Source organism: Lithobates pipiens, unplaced genomic scaffold (genome assembly GCF_037356315.1).
Source record: "Lithobates pipiens isolate NorthernLeopardFrog02 unplaced genomic scaffold, aLitPip1_a1.2 Scaffold_1, whole genome shotgun sequence".
In the NCBI taxonomy this organism is placed as follows: Eukaryota; Metazoa; Chordata; class Amphibia; order Anura; family Ranidae; genus Lithobates; species Lithobates pipiens.
Window position 1 is genome coordinate 57,473,998 of NW_027507685.1, and position 21,110 is coordinate 57,495,107.

The 21,110-nt window shown below is 44.9% G+C and overlaps 1 protein-coding gene across 1 annotated transcript; it reads right to left on the minus strand.

Annotated features, from left to right (window-relative positions):
* Positions 1 to 1,192: 1,192 nt before the first annotated feature.
* On the minus strand, positions 1,193 to 2,594 carry LOC143988115 (uncharacterized). Its single transcript, XM_077487409.1, has one exon. The coding sequence runs from the start codon at positions 2,524 to 2,526 to the stop codon at positions 1,237 to 1,239; it is 1,290 nt and encodes a 429-aa protein (XP_077343535.1). The 5' UTR covers positions 2,527 to 2,594; the 3' UTR covers positions 1,193 to 1,236.
* Positions 2,595 to 21,110: the final 18,516 nt, after the last annotated feature.

Consider the following 21,110-nt stretch of genomic DNA (forward strand, 5'->3'; position numbering starts at 1 on the left):
TTGCAGCTTTCTGAATTTGGTTAATAGACATCTCAGAGCTGCTATAGTTGTTGGGGCTGGAAGAATTCCCTCTGCCAGACTCTGTGATTGCAGGTTTGAGCAGGCAACAAGTAGCTATATAATGCCCACTATTTTTCAGTCACACTGAATGGTGAAGTATTCCCAACCCAACATATTTAGTGAAAAAAATGTTTTACATTGAATCTTCTATATTCCTGTGTGGACTGAAAACTGAATATTGCAATCACGGAATTTGATCCATATTAAATATTCCAACACTTTTACATACTGCAGAATTGAATATCTACACGCCACTAGGAACATTTTTTTAATATTACAAGTTGGTAAGTTAGTAAATGCATACATGTTTTGTTAAACAATTAAAGCATATCTACCAAAACCCAACATTTAATATACTGCACTTTACCAAACCTTAAGCTGCCTATACACGCTCCAAATTACTCTTGTTTAGCTCTGAAAACAATAAAAATCCATTGATTTCCCCCAATCACGCTAAGCAGTGTGGATAGAGGAATGTCACCTACTGATAGCATTAGCATTGAAGTGTTGTTCAACTTATGACAAATTTTTCTGACAGGCAATTTTGGCAAAGTTGATTGAAAAACAGTGTATGGCCAGCTTAATATGTGGTCATTTTATTTTTTTCAGGCTTTCTTCCTTAGTTTTCAGCTGGCGATCCTACCAAAAACATATTTCCTGTCCTAGGGTAGCAGAGCTCAGTACACTGCATATTTGAAGAAGCAGGGTTATCACCCTAGGACAGGAGATATTTTAGAATACAGCATATCTCCTTCTCTCATCTGCATAACAAAGAAGGGGGGGGGGCATTCTGGGAAGGCTCATAATATTGTTTGAAATTTCAGTTTAGTGCACAGGCAGTTACATGGACACTGGCTTTCTAGTAGGATCAACAGGTACTTTTCTGTAATTTCTGTATATGTAATTGGCCCGAAAAAAAAAAAAATCACATATTTTAGGTTCTTACCAGAACAGGACTAGAGGGGACATCTTTCAATGGTGACACTAGCTATGAATGCCCTGGTGACAATCATGGACTCCCTCACTTTGGAGGGATTTCCTCTCGCTTTCTGTTTTGGCTATAAGACAGGAAGTGAAGGGAAATTTCCCCAATGATAACCTGATGGCAAAAAAAAAAAAAGAACCTGACAGGGTTTCCAATAAGAGAAAAAAGCAAAAGAAAGTTTACATTTAGGGCTACTTTAATCCACCAATAAAGCATATTAGTATGCTAAATATTATATATGATGTATCAGTTAAAGTGGAAGCAGAATCATTTAAGCTTTCCACACATTTATCCTCAGTGATTTCTTCTTGGGGGCAGGTAACTCCGTGTCCTGTGAAAACTTCTGATGTTGATTTATATGACAAGGCAAAGACACAATTGAGACCTTGAACTATTCCTTTATAATCCACCATCCAGGTGGCAATCCAGGCCATACTGCAGTCACAGCTCCAAGGGTTAAACGAAAGGTAGACATTTTTCAGTTGGGGCATATGCAAGAACAAGTAACTGGGAACAGAAGTCAAGCTATTTTTATTTAAATGTAGAAACTGCAGTTGTTTTAGATTCGAAAAAGCATTGCGGGTAACGTGTGTTATCAGATTGTTATTGAGATACAACTTTTTCAGGTTAACCAGCATGTTAAAGGAGCAGTTGATTTTATCAATCCTGTTAGCTTCCAGGTACATAATCTTGAGCTGATCCAATCCACTGAAAAGCTGATTAGGCAAATGAGATAGGGAGTTATGTCCTAAATTTAGCACGCTCAGTTTGTTCAGCTGGTTGAAGGCTTCATGTTGTATGGCCCAAATCTGGTTCCTTCGTAGATTAAGAGCTTGCAAGGCTTGCTGATGTTTGAAAGAATTCTTCCCTATGGCTTCTATGAAATTATTTTCCATGGACAACCTGGTGACATTGTGCAGTTTTCTCAAGGCTTGTGGCACATAATGTATCTTATTGGATGCTAAGTTGAGAACCTCTAAAGATGGCAAGTGGGTGAACACCAACGGGTGGATTTCAAAAATGTTGCAGTGAGACAGATCCAAAGACAGAAGGCTTGAGAGGCCTCGGAATGTGTGGGCATGAAGGTAGGTCAGCCTTTGGTTCCTACTAAGATTTAACTCTTTTAAGTTGTTGAGTGCAATAAAAACACCAGGATATAGGAATGTCAAGTTGTTCTGGTTCAGCCACAGGATATGAAGGGAAGGGACAAACTTGAAAGCGTCAAAATGAAGGATCCGTATTTGGTTTCCTGCCAAGTTCAAAGATACCGCAGATGGAGGTAGATCAGGTGGAAGGTCTTCAATGCCCATTTTTTCACAGTATATGTCATGATCAGCAGTACACCGGCACAGGTTAGGACAGGTGATGTTTCTGAATTCACTATTAATCTCAAGAACCGGCCACCCACTGAAAACGACTGAGATCAGGTAAATTCTCAGAGCTAAAATCCTGTCCGCAAGTGACCTGGATGATGGCAGCATAGCTGAGATTTGAAATGTGATCTTTGTTATCTAAAGGAATGTGAATGGGTCATCAAGAAGCTCTCACAACCAATCAGGTTTTTAGACAGAGTTAATCTTCTTAAACGTCACAGTGAATCCATCACAGAGGTATTAATGCAGCAAAGTGCTTGTGTCATCCAGCAAATCAATTCTAACATTTTAGAACATCGCCTTGTTTTGGAATTCTCTAGCATAGAAGTTTTGTTTATTAGTTTATATCTTTTTATGTAATAAAATCTACTATGTCCTTTTTGTTAAATACAAAAAAATATATTTTATAAGATGGAGGAAATGTACAAGCCAATGAGAATTTAGCAGAAGAGAAAATAACTTGCCTCTTTAAAAGGAACCTGTATATTCAAATTATATTTACTGTCAAATGTGTAAAATTAGACCAAGGATAAAAGAAAATACCCAAACACTGGAACAAGCATATCGCTTTTTTGGAGTCAGTGTAGGTTGCAATTTCACTGGTTTCTCTCTGTGCCTTATTACATAAATCAGTTGTGTCAACAAATACCCATATAAACTGGTGATCTATAACTTAGCACTGTGGCGTGGTATACAAGTAATTATAAATGACACTGGGATTACTAAACACATGATTCATAATTTAGTTTTATAAAGAGTACGTTTGCAATAGCTAATTATGGTATTCCACAGATTAGACCTGCCAAGCTATAATTAGATGGTTAGAATCTAATATTTCATACTAATCCAGGATTGCATGTGTTCTACAAACCCTTAGAAAATATTACTATAAAAGATGAAACAGGGGATATTTATCAGTCATAAAATTCTCTCCTACTGATTGTGCTCACCTTCCCTCATAACAATACAATTTCTTAAAAACTAAACAAAAGGTAAAGAAGCAAAGAACAACACCCTTATTTTTAAAGTGGACCTATTCTTTGAGTTTAGGTGCTCCTTAAGAATTACATTGTACATTATAGCCACACAAGCAAATCAAGTTTTGGGTCAAAGAGACTGAAAGAGTAGGGTTGAATGGACTGATTCCTGTGAAATTTAGCTGGTTGCTCAATATTAGGGATGAGCTTCGTGTTCGAGTCGAACGCATGTTCGACTCGAACATCGGTCGTTCGTGCGTTCGCCGAATTCCGAACGTTTGGGCCGTTCGCGGCAAAATTCGTGTGGCCCACAATGCACTGCGATGGCGCAATGCATTGCTGTCTCACGATTGGCCAAGCATGCACTGTGACCCCGCATGCTTGGCCAATCGCAGCGCCAGTAGCGGGAAGAGCAATGGTTGGTCACAGGCATCCTGCCTGTGGCCAATCATAGCTCAGACAGTGTAGTGCACGCCCCACACTATATAAAGCTGCCTTTCAGGCGGCCTCGTGTAGTGTTTGTTAGCATCTGAAGCAGTGGGTGTTCTGTGTACCTTCAACACAGTTACACACCAATCGTTTTTGGCTGATTTACTATTTTGCTCTTGTGTAGTGGTTACTGTCTGTGCCCTGACCGCAGTATACACCACTATATTCACCTCACCTATATAGCTAGTGATCTAGCTTTAATAATAGAGCTTGCAGTCAGTAGTGTTAGTGCGTGCTGTCTGCGTGCTCTGTACCCAGTACATACCACTATATACACCTACATAGCTGTTCTCTATTTGAGCCCGATTGTCATTTGCTGGAGTTATTGGAAGTTGTGTGTGCCTCCAGCACAGCACAGTATACAGCTGTATATGCCCCTTTAACTCTGCTGTTTTCTTGTTATTGTCTGCGTGCCCTGACCGCAGTATACACCGTGATATTCACCTCACCTATATAGCTAGTGGTCCATCTTTAACAATAGAGCTTGCAGTCAGCAGTGTCACTCAGGAGATAGTGCGTGCTGTGTGCCTGCTCTGTACCCAGTACATACCGCTATTATCCACCTACATAGCTGTTCTCTATTTGGGCCCGATTGACATCTGCTGGAGTTATTGGAAGTTGTGTGTGCCTCCAGCACAGCACAGTATACAGCTGTATATACCCCTTTAACTCTGCTGTTTTCTTGTTATTGTCTGCGTGCCCTGACCGCAGTATACACCGTGATATTCACCTCACCTATATAGCTAGTGGTCCATCTTTAACAATAGAGCTTGCAGTCAGCAGTGTCACTCAGGAGATAGTGCGTGCTGTGTGCCTGCTCTGTACCCAGTACATACCGCTATTATCCACCTACATAGCTGTTCTCTATTTGGGCCCGATTGACATCTGCTGGAGTTATTGGAAGTTGTGTGTGCCTCCAGCACAGCACAGTATACAGCTGTATATACCCCTTTAACTCTGCTGTTTTCTTGTTATTGTCTGCGTGCCCTGACCGCAGTATACACCGTGATATTCACCTCACCTATATAGCTAGTGGTCCATCTTTAACAATAGAGCTTGCAGTCAGCAGTGTCACTCAGGAGATAGTGCGTGCTGTGTGCCTGCTCTGTACCCAGTACATACCGCTATTATCCACCTACATAGCTGTTCTGTATTTGGGCCCGATTGGCATCTGCTGGAGTTATTGGAAGTTGTGTGTGCTTCCAGCACAGCACAGTATACATCTGTATATACCCCTTTAACTCTGCTGTTCTATAAAAAAGGCATCTGCAGGAGTTAGTGGGTGTTGTGTGCCTCCAGCACAATATAAACTACCCAACTACTGTTTTACCCAACTCCCTTCAGGCCATTACCATGTCTGGAAGGCCAGCAAGGAGAGGCAGACAGGCGCGAGCCGATAAAAGAGGGCAAGCAGGCTCTGTGTCTAGAGACAACAGTGCTGGTCGGGGACGCGGTGCATTGTCATCAGCACGTGGCCATGGGACATGCTTGTCCTTCTTTTCTGCAGCTGGACATGTTGAACCGCAACATGCCAACGACTTGGTAGAGTGGATGACCAAGCCCTCTTCATCCTCCTCATCCTCTCTCACCCAGTCTCAGGGTAGTAGAAAAGCAGCTGCCAACACATCGTCGTCCCTCCTCTCAATGTCATCATCAGTGACTCCTTCCCTAGACCCACCACGTCCTCCTGAGGAGTCTCCTGAACTCTTTGAGCACAGTGTTGGGTACATGCTCCAGGAGGATGCCCAGTGTTTGGTGGGCTCTGATGATGACACTCAGCTAGAGGAAGGCAGTAGCGTGAGCACAGAGAGAGGGGATGCTCAAGAAGGACAGCAATCTGGCAGTAATGTTCCACAAGCTGCAGCATACTGCCAGGTTTGCTACAGCGATGAAGAGGGAGGGGATGATGAGGGCACTGACTCCACGTGGGTGCCTGGAAGGAGGGAGGAGGAGGAGGAGGAGGAGGAGGAGGCACATGTCCAACGAGGCAGGATGCCCTCCGGGGGCCAGCTTAGGGGCAGCACACCGACTGAATCACACCGCAGAGCTCCGCCTGCGCAGAGCGCTTCCTCTGCGCAGAGCGCTTCCTCTGCGCGTTATTCTAAAAGTTCTTTGGTGTGGGCCTTTTTTGAGACGAGTGCATCAGATCGCACCGCTGCTATTTGCAACATATGTCTCAAGCGTATCTCACGTGGCCAAAACATCAGCCGCTTGGGCACCACATGCTTGACCAGACATATGTTGACCTGCCATGCAGCTCGTTGGCAAGCATACCTCAAAGACCCACACCAAAGAACAAAGCGGACCTCTCCTTGCTCCTCATCAGCTGGCATCTCCAACCCCACTAGACCTTCAGTCCTCTCTGAAACCTGCTCTGAGAGGAATGAAGGTGTAGAATTAGGTGTGTCACAGCCAAGTGCTTCCGGGAACTCTGCTAGTGGTACATCCACGTCCGATTATAGCAGACAAATGTCCCTGCCCCAGCTGCTGGACCGGCGGAAGAAATTTACTCCCAGCCATCCACATGCCCAGCGGTTGAATGCTAGCTTGGCTAAATTGCTAGCACTTCAACTGCTGCCTTTTCAGTTGGTAGATTCGGCCCCCTTCCGTGAGTTTGTACAATGTGCGGTTCCTCAGTGGCAGGTCCCCAAACGCCACTTTTTCTCACGGAAGGCAATTCCGGCTCTCTACCGGCATGTGGAAGGCAATGTCCTTGCCTCGCTGGACAGGGCGGTCAGCGGTAAGGTGCATATTACCGCTGACTCATGGTCCAGCAGGCATGGACAGGGACGTTACCTGTCTTTCACGGCCCATTGGGTCACTCTTCTGGCTGCTGGGAAGGATGCAGGACAAGGTGCAGTAGTATTGGAGGTTGTTCCGCCACCACGCCTCCAAAATGCTACTATTGGTTGTGACACACCTCTCTCCTCCACCCCCTCCTCTTCTTCTTCCTCCACGGCCTCTTCCAGTGCTCTGTCCTCAGAACCAGCGGTGCTCCGTAGGCGTTGCAGGGGCTACGCAAGTACGCAGGCAAAACGATGCCATGCCGTGCTTGCGCTGGTTTGTTTGGGGGACAGGAGCCACACTGGGGCGGATGTTTTGTCAGCTCTGCAGGGGCAGGCCGAGAGGTGGTTGACGCCATGCCAGCTTAAGCCAGGAATGGTGGTTTGCGACAATGGCACCAACCTCCTCTCCGCCCTCCGACAGGGACAACTGACCCATGTGCCCTGTGTAGCTCACGTCCTTAACCTGGTGGTGCAGCGGTTCTTGGGCAGGTACCCCGGCTTACAGGATGTCCTGAAACAGGCCAGGAGAGTCTGTGTGCATTTCCGCCGATCATTTAATGCCTGTGCTCGGCTGGCTGAGCTCCAAAAGGAGTTGAACCTGCCCAAGAACCGCCTTATATGTGACATGCTTACCAGATGGAACTCAACATTGGCCATGCTGCAGCGGCTGCACACGCAGCAGAGGGCCATCAATGAGTACCTGTGCGACTACGGCACCAGGACAGGGTCAGGAGAGCTTGGTTTTTTCTCACCACGCCAGTGGGGCATGATCAGGGATGCATGCACTGTCCTGTCACCGTTTGAGGAGGCCACAAGGATGGTGAGCAGTGACAGTGCATGCATCAGTGACACTATACCTCTTGTCCACCTCTTGGAGCATACGCTGCGTGGAATAATGGACAGGGCACTTGAGGCAGAACAGAGGCAGGAAGAGGAGGACTTCCTTGCCTCTCAAGGCCCCCTTTATCCAGACAGTGTTCCTGCTGTGCCACCCATCACACAGGAAGAGGGTGAGGAGGAGGAAGAGGAGGAGGAGGATGATTGTGTCAGCATGAAGGTGGAGGCTGGCACTCATCATCAGCAGCAGCAGTCTTATAGGGATGATTTACAGTCCCAAGAAACACGTGGACTTGTACGTGGCTGGGAGGAGGTAGCTGCGGATCATGTTGTCCTTAGTGACCCAGAGGACTCCGGACCGAATGCCTCAGCTAACCTACGCTGCATGGCCTCCCTGATCCTGCAAAGCCTGCGGAAGGATCCTCGTATTCTTCGGATCAAGGAGAGGGACCATTACTGGCTGACCACTCTCCTTGATCCACGGTACAAGGGTAAGGTTGCCGACCTTATCTTGCCATCGCAGAGGGAGCAGAGGATGAGACATCTCCGGGAGGCCTTGCAGAAAGCTCTGTGCAACGCGTTCCCAGAGACTGGGAGGTCACAAACTCCTGGTCCTGGACAACGTGTTGCTGAGGCATCAGTCAGAAGGAGCGGTGGAGAAGGTGGCCGTCTGACTGATGCGTTCAGACAATTTTTTAGTCCGCAGCCCCAAGGTATGATTGGTTCCAGCACCCATCGCCAGCGTCTAATTTACATGGTGCAGGAATACCTAGGGGCAAGGTCAGACTTGGACACCTTTCCCACTGAAAATCCTCTGGCTTACTGGGTCTTGAGGATGGATCACTGGCCAGAGCTTGCACAGTATGCAATTGAGCTCCTGGCCTGTCCTGCATCCAGCGTTCTTTCGGAACGCACCTTCAGTGCTGCTGGTGGCTTCGTTACCGATCACAGGGTGCGCCTGTCCACCGAATCAGTTGATCGACTGACCTTCATCAAGATGAATCAGTCTTGGATCACCCACAGCTACCAAGCACCTGAAGCTGATGTAACCGAATAATTTTTTTTGAAATACCACATCCCTTCAAGACTGCCTATGCTGATGCTGAGTGACTGTCCTGTTATGTTGATTGTCTATCCTCTTCCTCCTCCGCTGATATGTTGGAAGAACATTTTTGGTTCTGGGTGATGCCAGCAGCCCAATTTTTCTGCCCCTGTTTAACAGGGGTGTTTAAGTACAATTTTTGATGCAATGCTTTGCAGCAGGGCTAATTCCTGCAAAAAAACTAGAGTGTATGGCAGAGGTTGCAGTGTGATGGCACCAGTGCCTAAGGCCCAATTTTTCTGCCCCTGTTTAACAGGGGCGTTTAAGTACAATTTTTGATGCAATGCTTTGCAGCAGGGCTAATTCCTGCAATAAAACTAGAGTGTATGGCAGAGGTTGCAGTGTGATGGCACCAGTGCCTAAGGCCCAATTTTTCTGCCCCTGTTTAACAGGGGCGTTTAAGTACAATTTTTGATGCAATGCTTTGCAGCAGGGCTAATTCCTGCAATTAAACTAGAGTGTATGGCAGAGGTTGCAGTGTGATGGCACCAGTGCCTAAGGCCCAATTTTTCTGCCCCTGTTTAACAGGGGCGTTTAAGTACAATTTTTGATGCAATGCTTTGCAGCAGGGCTAATTCCTGCAATAAAACTAGAGTGTATGGCAGAGGTTGCAGTGTGATGGCACCAGTGCCTAAGGCCCAATTTTTCTGCCCCTGTTTAACAGGGACATGTAATTACAATTCTTGATATAATATTTCACAGGAGGGCCCCTTCCTGTGCCCACCCAGAGTAACTGTGAGGACTTATAGTGTTGTGGCACCAGCACCACAACCACCAAAGGTCAATTTTTCTACCACTGTTCAACAATGGCATGTAATTACAATTCTTGATATAATCGTTCACAGCAGGGCGCTCCAGCGGCCACCAAGAGTCACTTTGAGGGCTTACAATGTTGTTGCAAAACCAACACCTTGTTCCGCCATTTCTGCAGAGCATATAGGGCAGGCCCCTACTTTCAAACATCCAATTTACAAACATCTCCTACTTGCAAACAGAAGGAGACAACAGCAAGTGAGATGAAAAAAGATGGACGACAAAACAAATTATACAGGGGTGATAACCCTTCCCTATGTTTTCCAAAAAGCTTAAAGATATTTTTTTTGACTGGAGCTACACTTTAAAAATGTACCGCTTGAAAATGACAAACAGATTCAACTTAACACAACAAACCTACACAGTCCCTGTCTTGTTTGCACCGCCTGTATACTGCTGTTCTGAGTATATAGGGCCTGGGGGCCACACGCATTTCCTTTTTTTAATATGGGTACGGGGTTCCCCTTAATATGCGTACAAGACCCAAATAGGCTGGTAATGGGCAGGGAGGGCTACCCATGCCATTTTTCTGAATGATTTTCAACCATATTACAGGAACCAGATATAACATTAAAACCGCAAGCAGTTTTAAATGGTGTTATTTCCGTTTAATGTCATTTTGTGCAGGGACTGTTCTAAACACGGGAAACACGTGGCACTTCACAGGCATACTATAGACACCCCCCAGGCACCATATTTAAAGGAATATTTCACTTTTTTTTTTTCACTTTAATCGTCATTAAAATCAGTGCTCCCGCCAAAACGGTAGTTTTTAAAACTTTTTTTTGCAGTGACCCATGTCCCCTGAGGCAGGAGGCAGATCGCCAAACCCTTTTTAGCACACTATCTTGCATATTAGCCGTTAAAATTAGCACTTTCCAATTCGAACGTTCGAGTCCCATAGACTTCAATGGGGTTCTAACGTTCGTGCCGAACGCGGGGGTCGTTCGCAAGTTCTGGTGCGAACCGAACCGGGGGGTGTTCGGCTCATCCCTACTCAATATGTGTTTGGTAAAGCAACCAATTGACTCTATTCTTTGCCCTTTATTGAGTTTAGCTTATATATATATACATATATATATATATATATATATATATATATATACATACATATATATATATATATATATATATATATATATATATATATATATATATATATATATATATATATATATATATATATTATTATTATTATTATTATTTTTTGGGGGGTACCAATTGACTCTATTCTTTGCCCTTTATTGAGTTTAGCTTATTTTTATATATATATATTATATATATATATATATATATATATATATATATATATATATATATATTTTTTTGGGGGGGGGGGTGCTATTTAGAGTAGTTTTGTTTATTTCATTAAGAGCTCATTCGCGATATATTGTATGAATAGAAATGAATGAAATGTCACAAGTTTACATTTAAAAAATACTGTTAAAAAAGAAGTAAACAGTGCTCTGAGCTTTAAAAGTGCCAGGCAGCACCAGCAACAAGATCGTCCAGAACCAAAACTATCTGCAAAGTAAAATGTGGTGTTTCACCCTGTAGATCAGCCTTTCTCAACCTTTTCAGCAGAGAGGAACCCTTGAAATAGTTCTGTGGTGTCAGGGAACCCCTGCTAAAAATTAGAAATCTACAACTCATGATACATTGTGATGGTCGGTGGGAAGAATGGTCCTTAGACTTGTGGTCATTGGGAAGAATTGCCTCCTTATAGATAGCTAAAAAGACCAATGGTGTCAGTGGGAACTTCTCTGAGAGGCAAAAATTGCCCAATGCTGAAGGAACCCCTAGCATCCTCTGGAGTATTCCATGGAACCCTGGTTGAGAATCACTGCTGTAGATAGTGTGAACCAGCCCTTAGTGTTCTTTATATTTTAATTTGTTTCTTGCTTTTGTGTATTTGACTTTCATTTATGTACTGTCACTTAACATATTTTTCCTTTTTTGTTTTTCTATTTTTTCTTTCTGTATAAAAAAAAAATTAAAGTAACGAGGAGCTGTTTTTGGTACAAGAACCAGTCCAGAAGAGTTAAACTCAACTTCTGTAAACTCCTAGAAGAGTGTGATACCTGTCCCCTATTTGATGGCAGTTTGAGTCTATGTGTAGAGATCCGGAGTTGGAGAACCTTCCACGTACACTACATTTTTCCACTAGCAAATATGCACACACTGAGCAGGAACAGCAACAACGGCGACCCACCCAGTCATACTGCACTAGCAGACGAGTGGAGATATGGAATAATTTACCATACATATGTTTTTACTGGTAGTGTAAAAAAAGGGTAGAAGCTCTATGAAATGTCACCCCAGTTTTATTTCTTTACTCAGTTTCACTGCACATGCTCCCCAAGGTCATATGAGTTGAAAGCAGCAGCTAGTTCAGAGCTGAAGTGAAGTGTTTGAGCACAAACAACTGACAAATCATGCAGTAGTAAATGTCTGGCAAGGCATGGCAAGTTTAAGTGAGAATAAAACCTAATATGTTGTTGGATTCTCTACAATACATCACTTTCACTAATGCAGATAAATCAGGAAGACACATCAAAATGTTACGTTTTTTGATATACAATGACGTGGTTTATTCACTGCTGGCAGTACGGCAGCAGTTGCTGACAAGTTGAAGCATTATCTGTGCTCATAACTGATGTATCATAGCTAATTTTCACATTAGAACCTAGGCGTAGTATAGTCACACCTCTCCTGTTATCCTGATTATAAAACAGGTCACAGAAGGATAACAAGTGGTAGTTCTTGCCAAAATGACACACCAAAAACTTAATAAATAAACTAATTAAAGATAAGAAACATAGGTTTTGCTAAATAAAAACAGAACTATTAGAGTGGCCTAAACAAAACAACTTTATTGAAGTTAAATTTAACTGCTTCCCGACCAGCCGCTGCAGTTATACTGTGGCAGATTGGCTCCCGTGCGCGAGCCGTCGTAGCTATACATCAGCTCGCGGTGTCGGGATAGCAGGCACGCACAGGGGGGGTGCCAGTGCTTGTGCCCATTGGTCACGATGACCGCTGGCCAAGAGTGATTGTGAGTAGGAGAGACAGAACAGGGGCGAGTGTGGGTAAACACACACTTTCCTGTTCTTTTCTGACAGGAGTGACAGATCGTGTGTTCCTATTAGCTAGGAACCACGACCCATCACTTCCTCTAGTCAGTCCCCTCCCCCTTCAGTTAGAATCACCTCCCAGGGAACACAGTTAACCCCTCGATCGCCCTAGTGTTAACCCCTTCACTGCCAGTGACATTTTTACAGTAATCAATGCAATTTTATAGCATTGACGGCTGTATTAATGCCAATGGTCCCAAAAATGTGTCATAATTGTCTGATGTATCCGCTATAATGTCGCAGTCACAATAAATATTGCAGATCGCTGCGATTACTTGTAAAAAAAATAATAGTAATAAAAATGCCATAAATCTATCCCCTATTTTGTAGACGCTATAACTTTTGCGCAAACCAATCAATATACGCTTATTGTAGTTTTTTTTACCAAAAATATGTAGAAGAATACATATCGGCCTAAACTGAGGAAAAAAATTTTTTTTTATATATTTTTGGGGGATATTTATTAAAGAAAAATGTAAAAAATAATGTGTTTTTTTCAAAACTGTTGCTCTTTTTGTTTATAGAGCAAAAAATTAAAACCACAGAGGCGATCAAATACCACCAAAAGACATGGTTTTTCTGCTCTTTACCGCCACCTTTGGTCAACTTCTGTATTGTTGTCTGATCTTTTGCATTGGTTCTGAGCATGCATGTTTGTACTTTGTACAAAAGTCCTATGGTTTTCTGTACACACCATCGGACTTTTGTTGCCAGGAAGTTGTCCTTTCGCACAGCCAACAAAATTCTGATGAAAACCAAAAAAGTTTGTCTGATGGAGCGTACACACGGTCGGATGTTGCCTTAAAACAGCTAATTTGCATGTTTGTTGTCAAAAAGTCAGATCGTGTGTACGGGCCTTAAGACTGGGATGTCATTAAAGTTCACGTGCGTGTAAAGACAGGTGTCCCAATACTTTTGGTAATATAATGCATCTTACCTAGGGGGTGCTGTCTGTATGTATTCACTTTTCTGCTCTTTTAGCACCTGATCTATATGCTTACAGACTTTTTGGGTTGCTGCCTGCAATCCTTGGTGCCACAGCCTTCTCTATTCTGCAATAGCAGAATCTAGACTGTCCCCTTTTCACAGGTGTCCTCGGTGAGACTGCTCATCTCTGAGCCCAAAGAGACTGCTACTTTTACTAAGTGCCATTTGAATAACAGATGCCCAGTCAGATGTCAATCACAATGCTGCATAGGCAATGACCACTCCAGGGTCTACACTGCATGTAAAGTGTCCTGTATGGCACATGGCTCACAGTTCCTCCGAACCTCCTATGCTGTGAGCTCTGTTCAGACATCCCCCCTCCCAGCCAGGTGTGGGGCATTCTGGAAGTTGCTGTCAGAGAAGGGCTACCCTGGTATCGAATGATGGACAACTCTGGTCTGTACACCTTGGTGTGCCATTGCCTATGGAGACAGATCCCTTAAAACTGGGACAAATGGTAACTATACTGTGCAGGCCACCTCAGTTCCTCCACACCAAACTCTGACGTCAAATCATAGTCTTTTTACCCCTGTACACAGGGTTACAGCATACCTCTAAACTTTTTGAGATGGAAACGAAGGACACCTATTAGAAAAAGTATGTAGGCATAGGACACACCCCCTTAAAAGGGAAATTAAACCCACAAAAATATTAAACCCTTTTTTTTTATACCACTACTATTCCTTTATACTGGATTTTGAAATTTGAAAATTTGAAAATGCATGCAGTGTTTTTGAAACACCTTTTGAAAGATAAAAAGTGCATTTTATATACAATCAGTGGTGTCTGGTGCTAAAAAAATTTGGGGGGGGTGCAAACAAACTGAAAAAAATGTAAAAAAAAAACATCAAACACAGCCACTTTGCCATCAATTGCAGCCACTGTGCCATCAAACGCTGCCACTGTGCCATCAAACACAGCCACTGTGTCATCAAATGCTGCCACTGTGCCATCAAATGCTGACACTGTGCCATCAAATGCTGACACTGTGTCATCAAAAGCTGACACTGTGCCATCAAATGCTATGAATGTGCCCATTAAACGCTGCAACTGTACCATCAAATGCTGCCATTGTGCCATCAAATGCAGCGACTGTGCCATCAATTGCAGCCACTGTGCCATCAAACACTGCCAGTGTGCCCATCAAATGCTGCCACTTTGCCAAATGCTGCCAGCCTGCCCATCAAATACTGACAGTGTGCCAAATGCTGCCAGTGTGCGCAATGCTGAATAAAAATGTGAAAAATAAAACATCAAACGCAGCCACTTTGCCATCAAATGCAGCCACTGTGCCATCAATTGCAGCCACTGTGCCAAACACTGCCACTGTGCCATCAAACACAGCCACTGTGCCATCAAATGCTACCACTGTGCCATCAAAAGCTGACACTGTGCCATCAAATGCTGCCACTGTGCCATGAAATGCTGCCACTGTGCCCATCAAACTCTGTGACTGTACCATCAAATGCTGCCATTGTGCCATGAAATGCTGTGACTGTGCCCATCAAACGCAGCGACTGTGCCATCAATTGCAGCCACTGTGCCATCAAACGCTGCCAGTGTGCCCATCAAATGCTGCCACTGTGCCAAATGCTGCCAGCGTGCCCATAAAATGCTGCCAGTGTGCCCAATGCTAAAAAAAATTGAAAAAAAACATCAAATGCTACCACTGTGCCATCAAAAGCTGACAATGTGCCATCAAATGCTGCCACTGTGCCATCAAACACTGCAAATGTACCATCAAACACTGCTAATGTACCAGCAAATGCTGCCATTGTGCCATCAAATGCTGTGACTGTGCCCATCAAAAGTAAGGACTGTGCCATCAATTGCAGCCACTGTGCCAAACGCTGCCAGTGTGCCCATCAAATGCTGCCACTGTGCCAAATGCTGCCAGTGTGGCAAATGATGCCAGTGTGCCAAATGCTGCCAGTGTGCCCAACGCTGCCAGTGTGCCGAATTCTACCAGTGTGCCAAATTCTGACAGTGTGCGCAATGCTGCCAGTGTGCCAAATTCTGCTAGTGTAACAGTGTGCCCCCCGCCTGCTCGCCTTCTGCCTGGCACTTATCCTGTCTCGTGGGGCAGCGGGTGATGGCGAGGAGCGGAGTCCTTCATGCGTCTCCTGTCCGCTCCTCCCGTGAGGTGTCCAATAGCGGCTCCTGTTGTTTCAGCTAATCAGGTGACAGGTAACCAGACCTGAGCAACCTGATTGGCTGAGAGGTGGGTGGGTGTTAGGGAAGCAATGTATTCGGTTCCCTAACACGCCAATGAGTAATCAGCAAACGCACAGCAGTGCGCCCGCTGTTTACCCTTTTGGAAGCCTATTAGAGCCCATGGCTCTAATCAGGAAGCCTATTAGAGCCTATGGCTCTAATCAGGTGCTTCCAAAGAACCCACGCCGCTGTAATTCACATGCCCAGGGCTCGACAAGGGGTCGGGCACATGAATAGGGGGCGGCAGCAGTGACCATAGATAGATTCATCCAATGCATGAATCTATGCGAGTGACAGGAGAGGGGGGGGCAGCGCTCCTGCACCCTTTATGGACGCACCGCTGCTGTATACAGTTATATAGATTAGACCAAAATGGGGGACAAATGATGAGGAAAGAGGGACAGAGAGACATTGTTCCCAATCAGGGACAGTTGGGAGCTATGTTACAGTTATGATGTAACATAAAAGGATCTTCCCCAAACTGTCACTACAAAGTTGAAAGTGCACAATTGCCTAAAATGTTTTTGTATGCTGTAGCATTAACAGTATCCTTCGCTGAAAACAGCCAAACAGTCATTTGGAGGGGTGTCCACATACATATGGTCATACATTAGTTGTGATGGTCAGGGGTTGACAAACTTTTGGTCATATAGTGCATCATTCTGGCCTCAAGAATTATTGGGTCACCAAGTCTGAAAATTGGCAGATCAAGAGTTCTATTTTCATTCTGACTTTGTTGATGCACACTTGTTCTAGTTTTGTGTTTCAGAAAATATTGCAGCTGGACACAGATAATCAGCTTTCTTAGGAGGAGGGCCAATGCATAGTGAAGAATTAAAGGATAAGTTAACCTTTAGAAAAAAATAATAATAATAATAAATGCACATTTTTTTGCAGGGAAAAAAATTTGCATTTATTTTTTTGTAGAAGCCTGGAAAGCATTACACCAGCGATCAGCAGTTTGCTAGTGCCATGCAGGTCTGCTGTAAGCTGTCTACCTGTACATCATACAGGCAGGCAGTTTCACACTGATGGGAAGAATCGATGAACTACAAGCTGACATCCACAAAGTAGTGGTGGCTGGTGCTCAACATTTTATTTTGGGGGGGCGCAAACAAACTGAACAAATTAGATTTTTGTACTCACCATAAAATCCATTTCTCTGAGTTTATCGACGGACACAGTGACCCCTTAATCTTGACCATTGGGTTATATTGCCTCCACAGGAGTAGGATTAGGCAGAACAAAAAACACCTGGCTGTGCCTATGGGCTGTCCTCAGTCAGTATATAGCCCAGTCCCTGCTCTAGGTATTCAGTTTAGTAGCAAGCAGTAATAGAAGTATCAAAAACTCCATAGAGGAGTGGGTGTTGTGTCCATCGATGAACTCAAAGGCTAACCACAAGAGCCCTAACCAGGACACAGGAGCTTTAACTGGGTCACAGGAGCCCAATCTGAAAAAATAAAAATTTGAAGAAAAAACACAGCTCAAGAGGGAACCCTCCTCTTAACCACTTACAGACCGGACCATTTTGCTGGTCAAAGACCAGACCACTTTTTGCGATTCGGCACTGCGTCGCTTTAACTGACAATTTGCGCGGTCGTGCGACGTGGCTCCCAAACAAAATTTACGTCCTTTTTTTCCCACAAATAGAGCTTTCTTTTGGTGGTATTTGATCACCCCTGCGGTTTTTATTTTTTGCGCTATAAACAAAAATAGAACGACAATTTTTTACTTTTTGTTATAATAAATATCCCCCAAAAATATATAAAAAAACATTTTTTCCCCTCAGTTTAGGCCGATACGTATTCGTCTACATATTTTTGGTAAAAAAAATCGCAATAAGCGATTATTGATTGGTTTGCGCAAAAGTTATAGCGTTTACAAAATAGGGATAGTTTTATAGCATTTTTATTAATAATTTTGTATTATTTTTTTTTTTACTATTAATGGCGGCGATCAGCGATTTTTATTGTGACTGCGACATTGTGGGGGACCCATCGGACATTTTTGACACATTTTTGGGACCATTGTCATTTATAAAGTAATCACTGCTATATAAATGCAGTGATTCCTGTGTAAATGACACTGGCAGTGAAAGGGTTAACCAGTGGGTGGCAGTGTAGGGGTTAAGTGTTCCTAGGGGTGTGTTACTAACTGTGGGGGGGTTGGGCTTTCATTTAGTGAACACTGATCTCTGCTCCAATCACATGGAGCAGAGATCAGCGTCACTAGTTGCTAGGCAGAATGGAGAAATGCTGTTTACACGGCATTTCCTCCATTCAGCCGTCCCGTGAGACGGCACGCTCCCGATGGCAGGGCGGCATTGAAGATTGGACCTACATGTACGCCAATATGCCTGCCCGTGCCATTCTGTCGTCATGCGCTGGTCGGGAAGTGGTTAAACAGCAGCCTGCGAAACCTTGCGGCCAAAAGAAGCATCCGCAGATGCCAAAATATACATTTTTTAGAATTTAGTGAAGGTATGCACTGACGACCAGGTGGCTGCCTTGCAAACCTGTGATATTGAAGCTTGATGACGGAAGGCCAAAGAAGTACTAAGTGACCGTGACAGAGAAAGGAGAAACCTGTCCCTTGATAGAATAGGCCTGAGTCATAGTCTGTCTGATCCATCTGGAGATGGAAGCCGAGGAAGTGGCCAACCCTTTCCTTGGTCCCTGTGTAACCAAAAAAAGTGAGTCTGACCTCCAGAAGGACTCAGTAGCTGCCAGATACACCTGAATCGCATAAACCACATCCAAGGTATGCAAAGCAAATTCCTTGGGATGAGCCAGCTCGGGACACAAGGACAGCAGCACAATGTCCTCATTTAAATAGAAGTCAGAGACAACCTTGGGCAGAAATGCCTGACAGGGACAAAGAACCACTTTATCCCTATAGAGTACTAAATAAGGACTACGACAGGGTAATGGCACTAGCTCTGAAACCCTGTGGCCCAAGGTAATAGCCGCCAAGAATGCCACCTTCTGGGACAATGTAGGTAAGGGATATTCTCAAAAGAAGGCTTCTGGTCAGCATTCACTCCAGATTCAGACCTAGGTAACCCAATTTCCTAGATGGGGCTAGAGGGGACGTTGGGTAGTTCCTTTACAGGAATTATACCCACACAAGGAGACACAGGACCCCCTTCTTTGGTACCCCCAAAAGGTTGAATTTGTGGACCCCCTTGACGCTCACAAAGGAGGTCCATGAATCTGGAAACCAGTGAATATGTCCCCCCACCCCAGCAATGGGTGAAGGTAGACCTTCATGCTAAAGGAATCTTGTCAGTGGATCTGGAGAAGCCTGCTCTAGGCTTACCAGACCAAGATTGCTTGGAACTTCACGGGGAAGAATTGAGAGATCCGTTTCCCTTGTCTGCAGCGGGAGCCCAAAATAATTTCTTATGAGCTGAAAAGGAAGGCCCCTATCTGTGACGAGGCTCCTTCCCTTTCCTAGATTGAGGCAGGAAGGTACTCTTGCCCCATGTGACCCCCTTAATGATGTCATCCAGGGTAGCGGTCGCCTTGAAAAGGTAGATCAGTGATTGCTTTCTTAGAGGCTTGGTCTGCCAACCAAGTCTTAAACCACAGCACATGTCTAATCACCACCACTGAAACAGAAAGCTTGGACAGCACAGGAGCTGCATCCAAGGCTGCATCACAAATATACTGCAGCCCATGGACCAACTGGTCCGCTAAATCAACATAAGCAGCATGAACCTGCTCACTACCCAGACCCTGGCGCAAAAGCTTGGCCCATTCAATTAGGGTCTGTGACACCAGGGCCAAGGTCAAGACTGGTCAAGATTGCCGAACCAGCCATAGTAAACTGCGTGCCACAACCTCTGTTTTCCTGAAAGCTGGGTTCTTAAAGGACAGGGATTCCTCTACTGTGATCATGGTTGCTTTATCACAACCTGGAAGCAGGAGGGCCCACCACTGGTGGGGTAGTCCACTTTTTTAAAAGTGATTCTTCAAAGGGGTTAGCGTACTGAGAAATGTTTGGGGACCACAAAGGATGACTTTGGTTGTTCCCATTTCTTATAGATAAACCTATCAAAATAAGTCAGATAAGGAAACACCTTGGTGTGCGAGGTGACTTATGCATACCAAAGGACCCATCAGCTGCATCCTCCATCTTTAGAGTCTCCCATCACAGCAGCATGAGGCTCAGAATCAGGTGAAACAGACTGAGCAGGGGAAGGTAGGAGATGCTTCCTCCTGGGTCTTTGCCCACACGCTACTTCCACGTGGAATACCAATCACTCAAGACCGCTGTCAGCGCAACCATGGGAAGCTGGATTTCCAATGGACCTGCCACCTCCATGAGGGGATCAGTGGGTGAGATGTGACTCTGAGGCACACACCACCCAGAAGGGGAATGGCAGAAGAAACCCCCAGGGGTCCCTGCTGCCTGCCCTGGGACTCCCACCAATCTGTGGGGGGAGGAGGAAGCCCAGCTTAACCAAGGGACTTGATGGGAGGAGGGATCCTGCAGGCGGGTGTGGCCATCCCTGGAGGGTACCTGCGTCCACCCAAAATTGCACAAAGTGGAAAAGGGGAAGACTGTACTTACTGATCCAGGGTGTGGGAGACCCTCCAGACAGAACTCTTTGTCACCGAAGTGGGGGCTGCCGGGCAAGGAACCGATGCGACTTGGACTACAGGACTGGTTTGTATGCAACCCTGCGAGATGTTTAACTCACGGGCCAGCCTCCGTCCATTGAGGCTATGTCGCAGCCGACCTAGTGCATAGCTGAAATCTGCATGCACTCGCTGGCTGAACTGGGGAGATCACTGGATCTAGATTATCCAGCCTGTCACCCAGCCTAGCAGTTGATTGTAGATCTTCCAGGAGAAAATGCATGAAAGAAAGACAAAAAGCAAAATTTGCTAGTACCAAAAAATCCCAGCAAGCAGCTAGGCCCTTACTCCTGACTAGACAGAAATAAAACTGAATACCTAGAGCAGACAGGGGGTTATATACTGACTGAGGACAGCCCATGAGCGTAGCCAGGTTTTTTTGCCTAGTCCTACTTCTGCAGAGGCGATATAACCCAATGGTCAAGATTAAGGAGGTGTTGTGTCCATCGATGAACGAAAGAGAAAAACCCATCAATTGCCTCACTGTGCCATCAATTGTAGCCACTGTGCCCATAAAATGCAGCCAATGTGCTCATCAAATGAAGCCACTGTGCCCATCATATGCAGCCTCTGTGCCCATCATTTGCAGCCACTGTGACCTGCCCCCCTCCCCCAATCGCCATCTGACCAGCACTTACCCCATCCTGGTGGCAGGTCAGGCAGCGAGCTGTGGGACATGAAGCGGGTCAGATGACAGCTCCTGCATC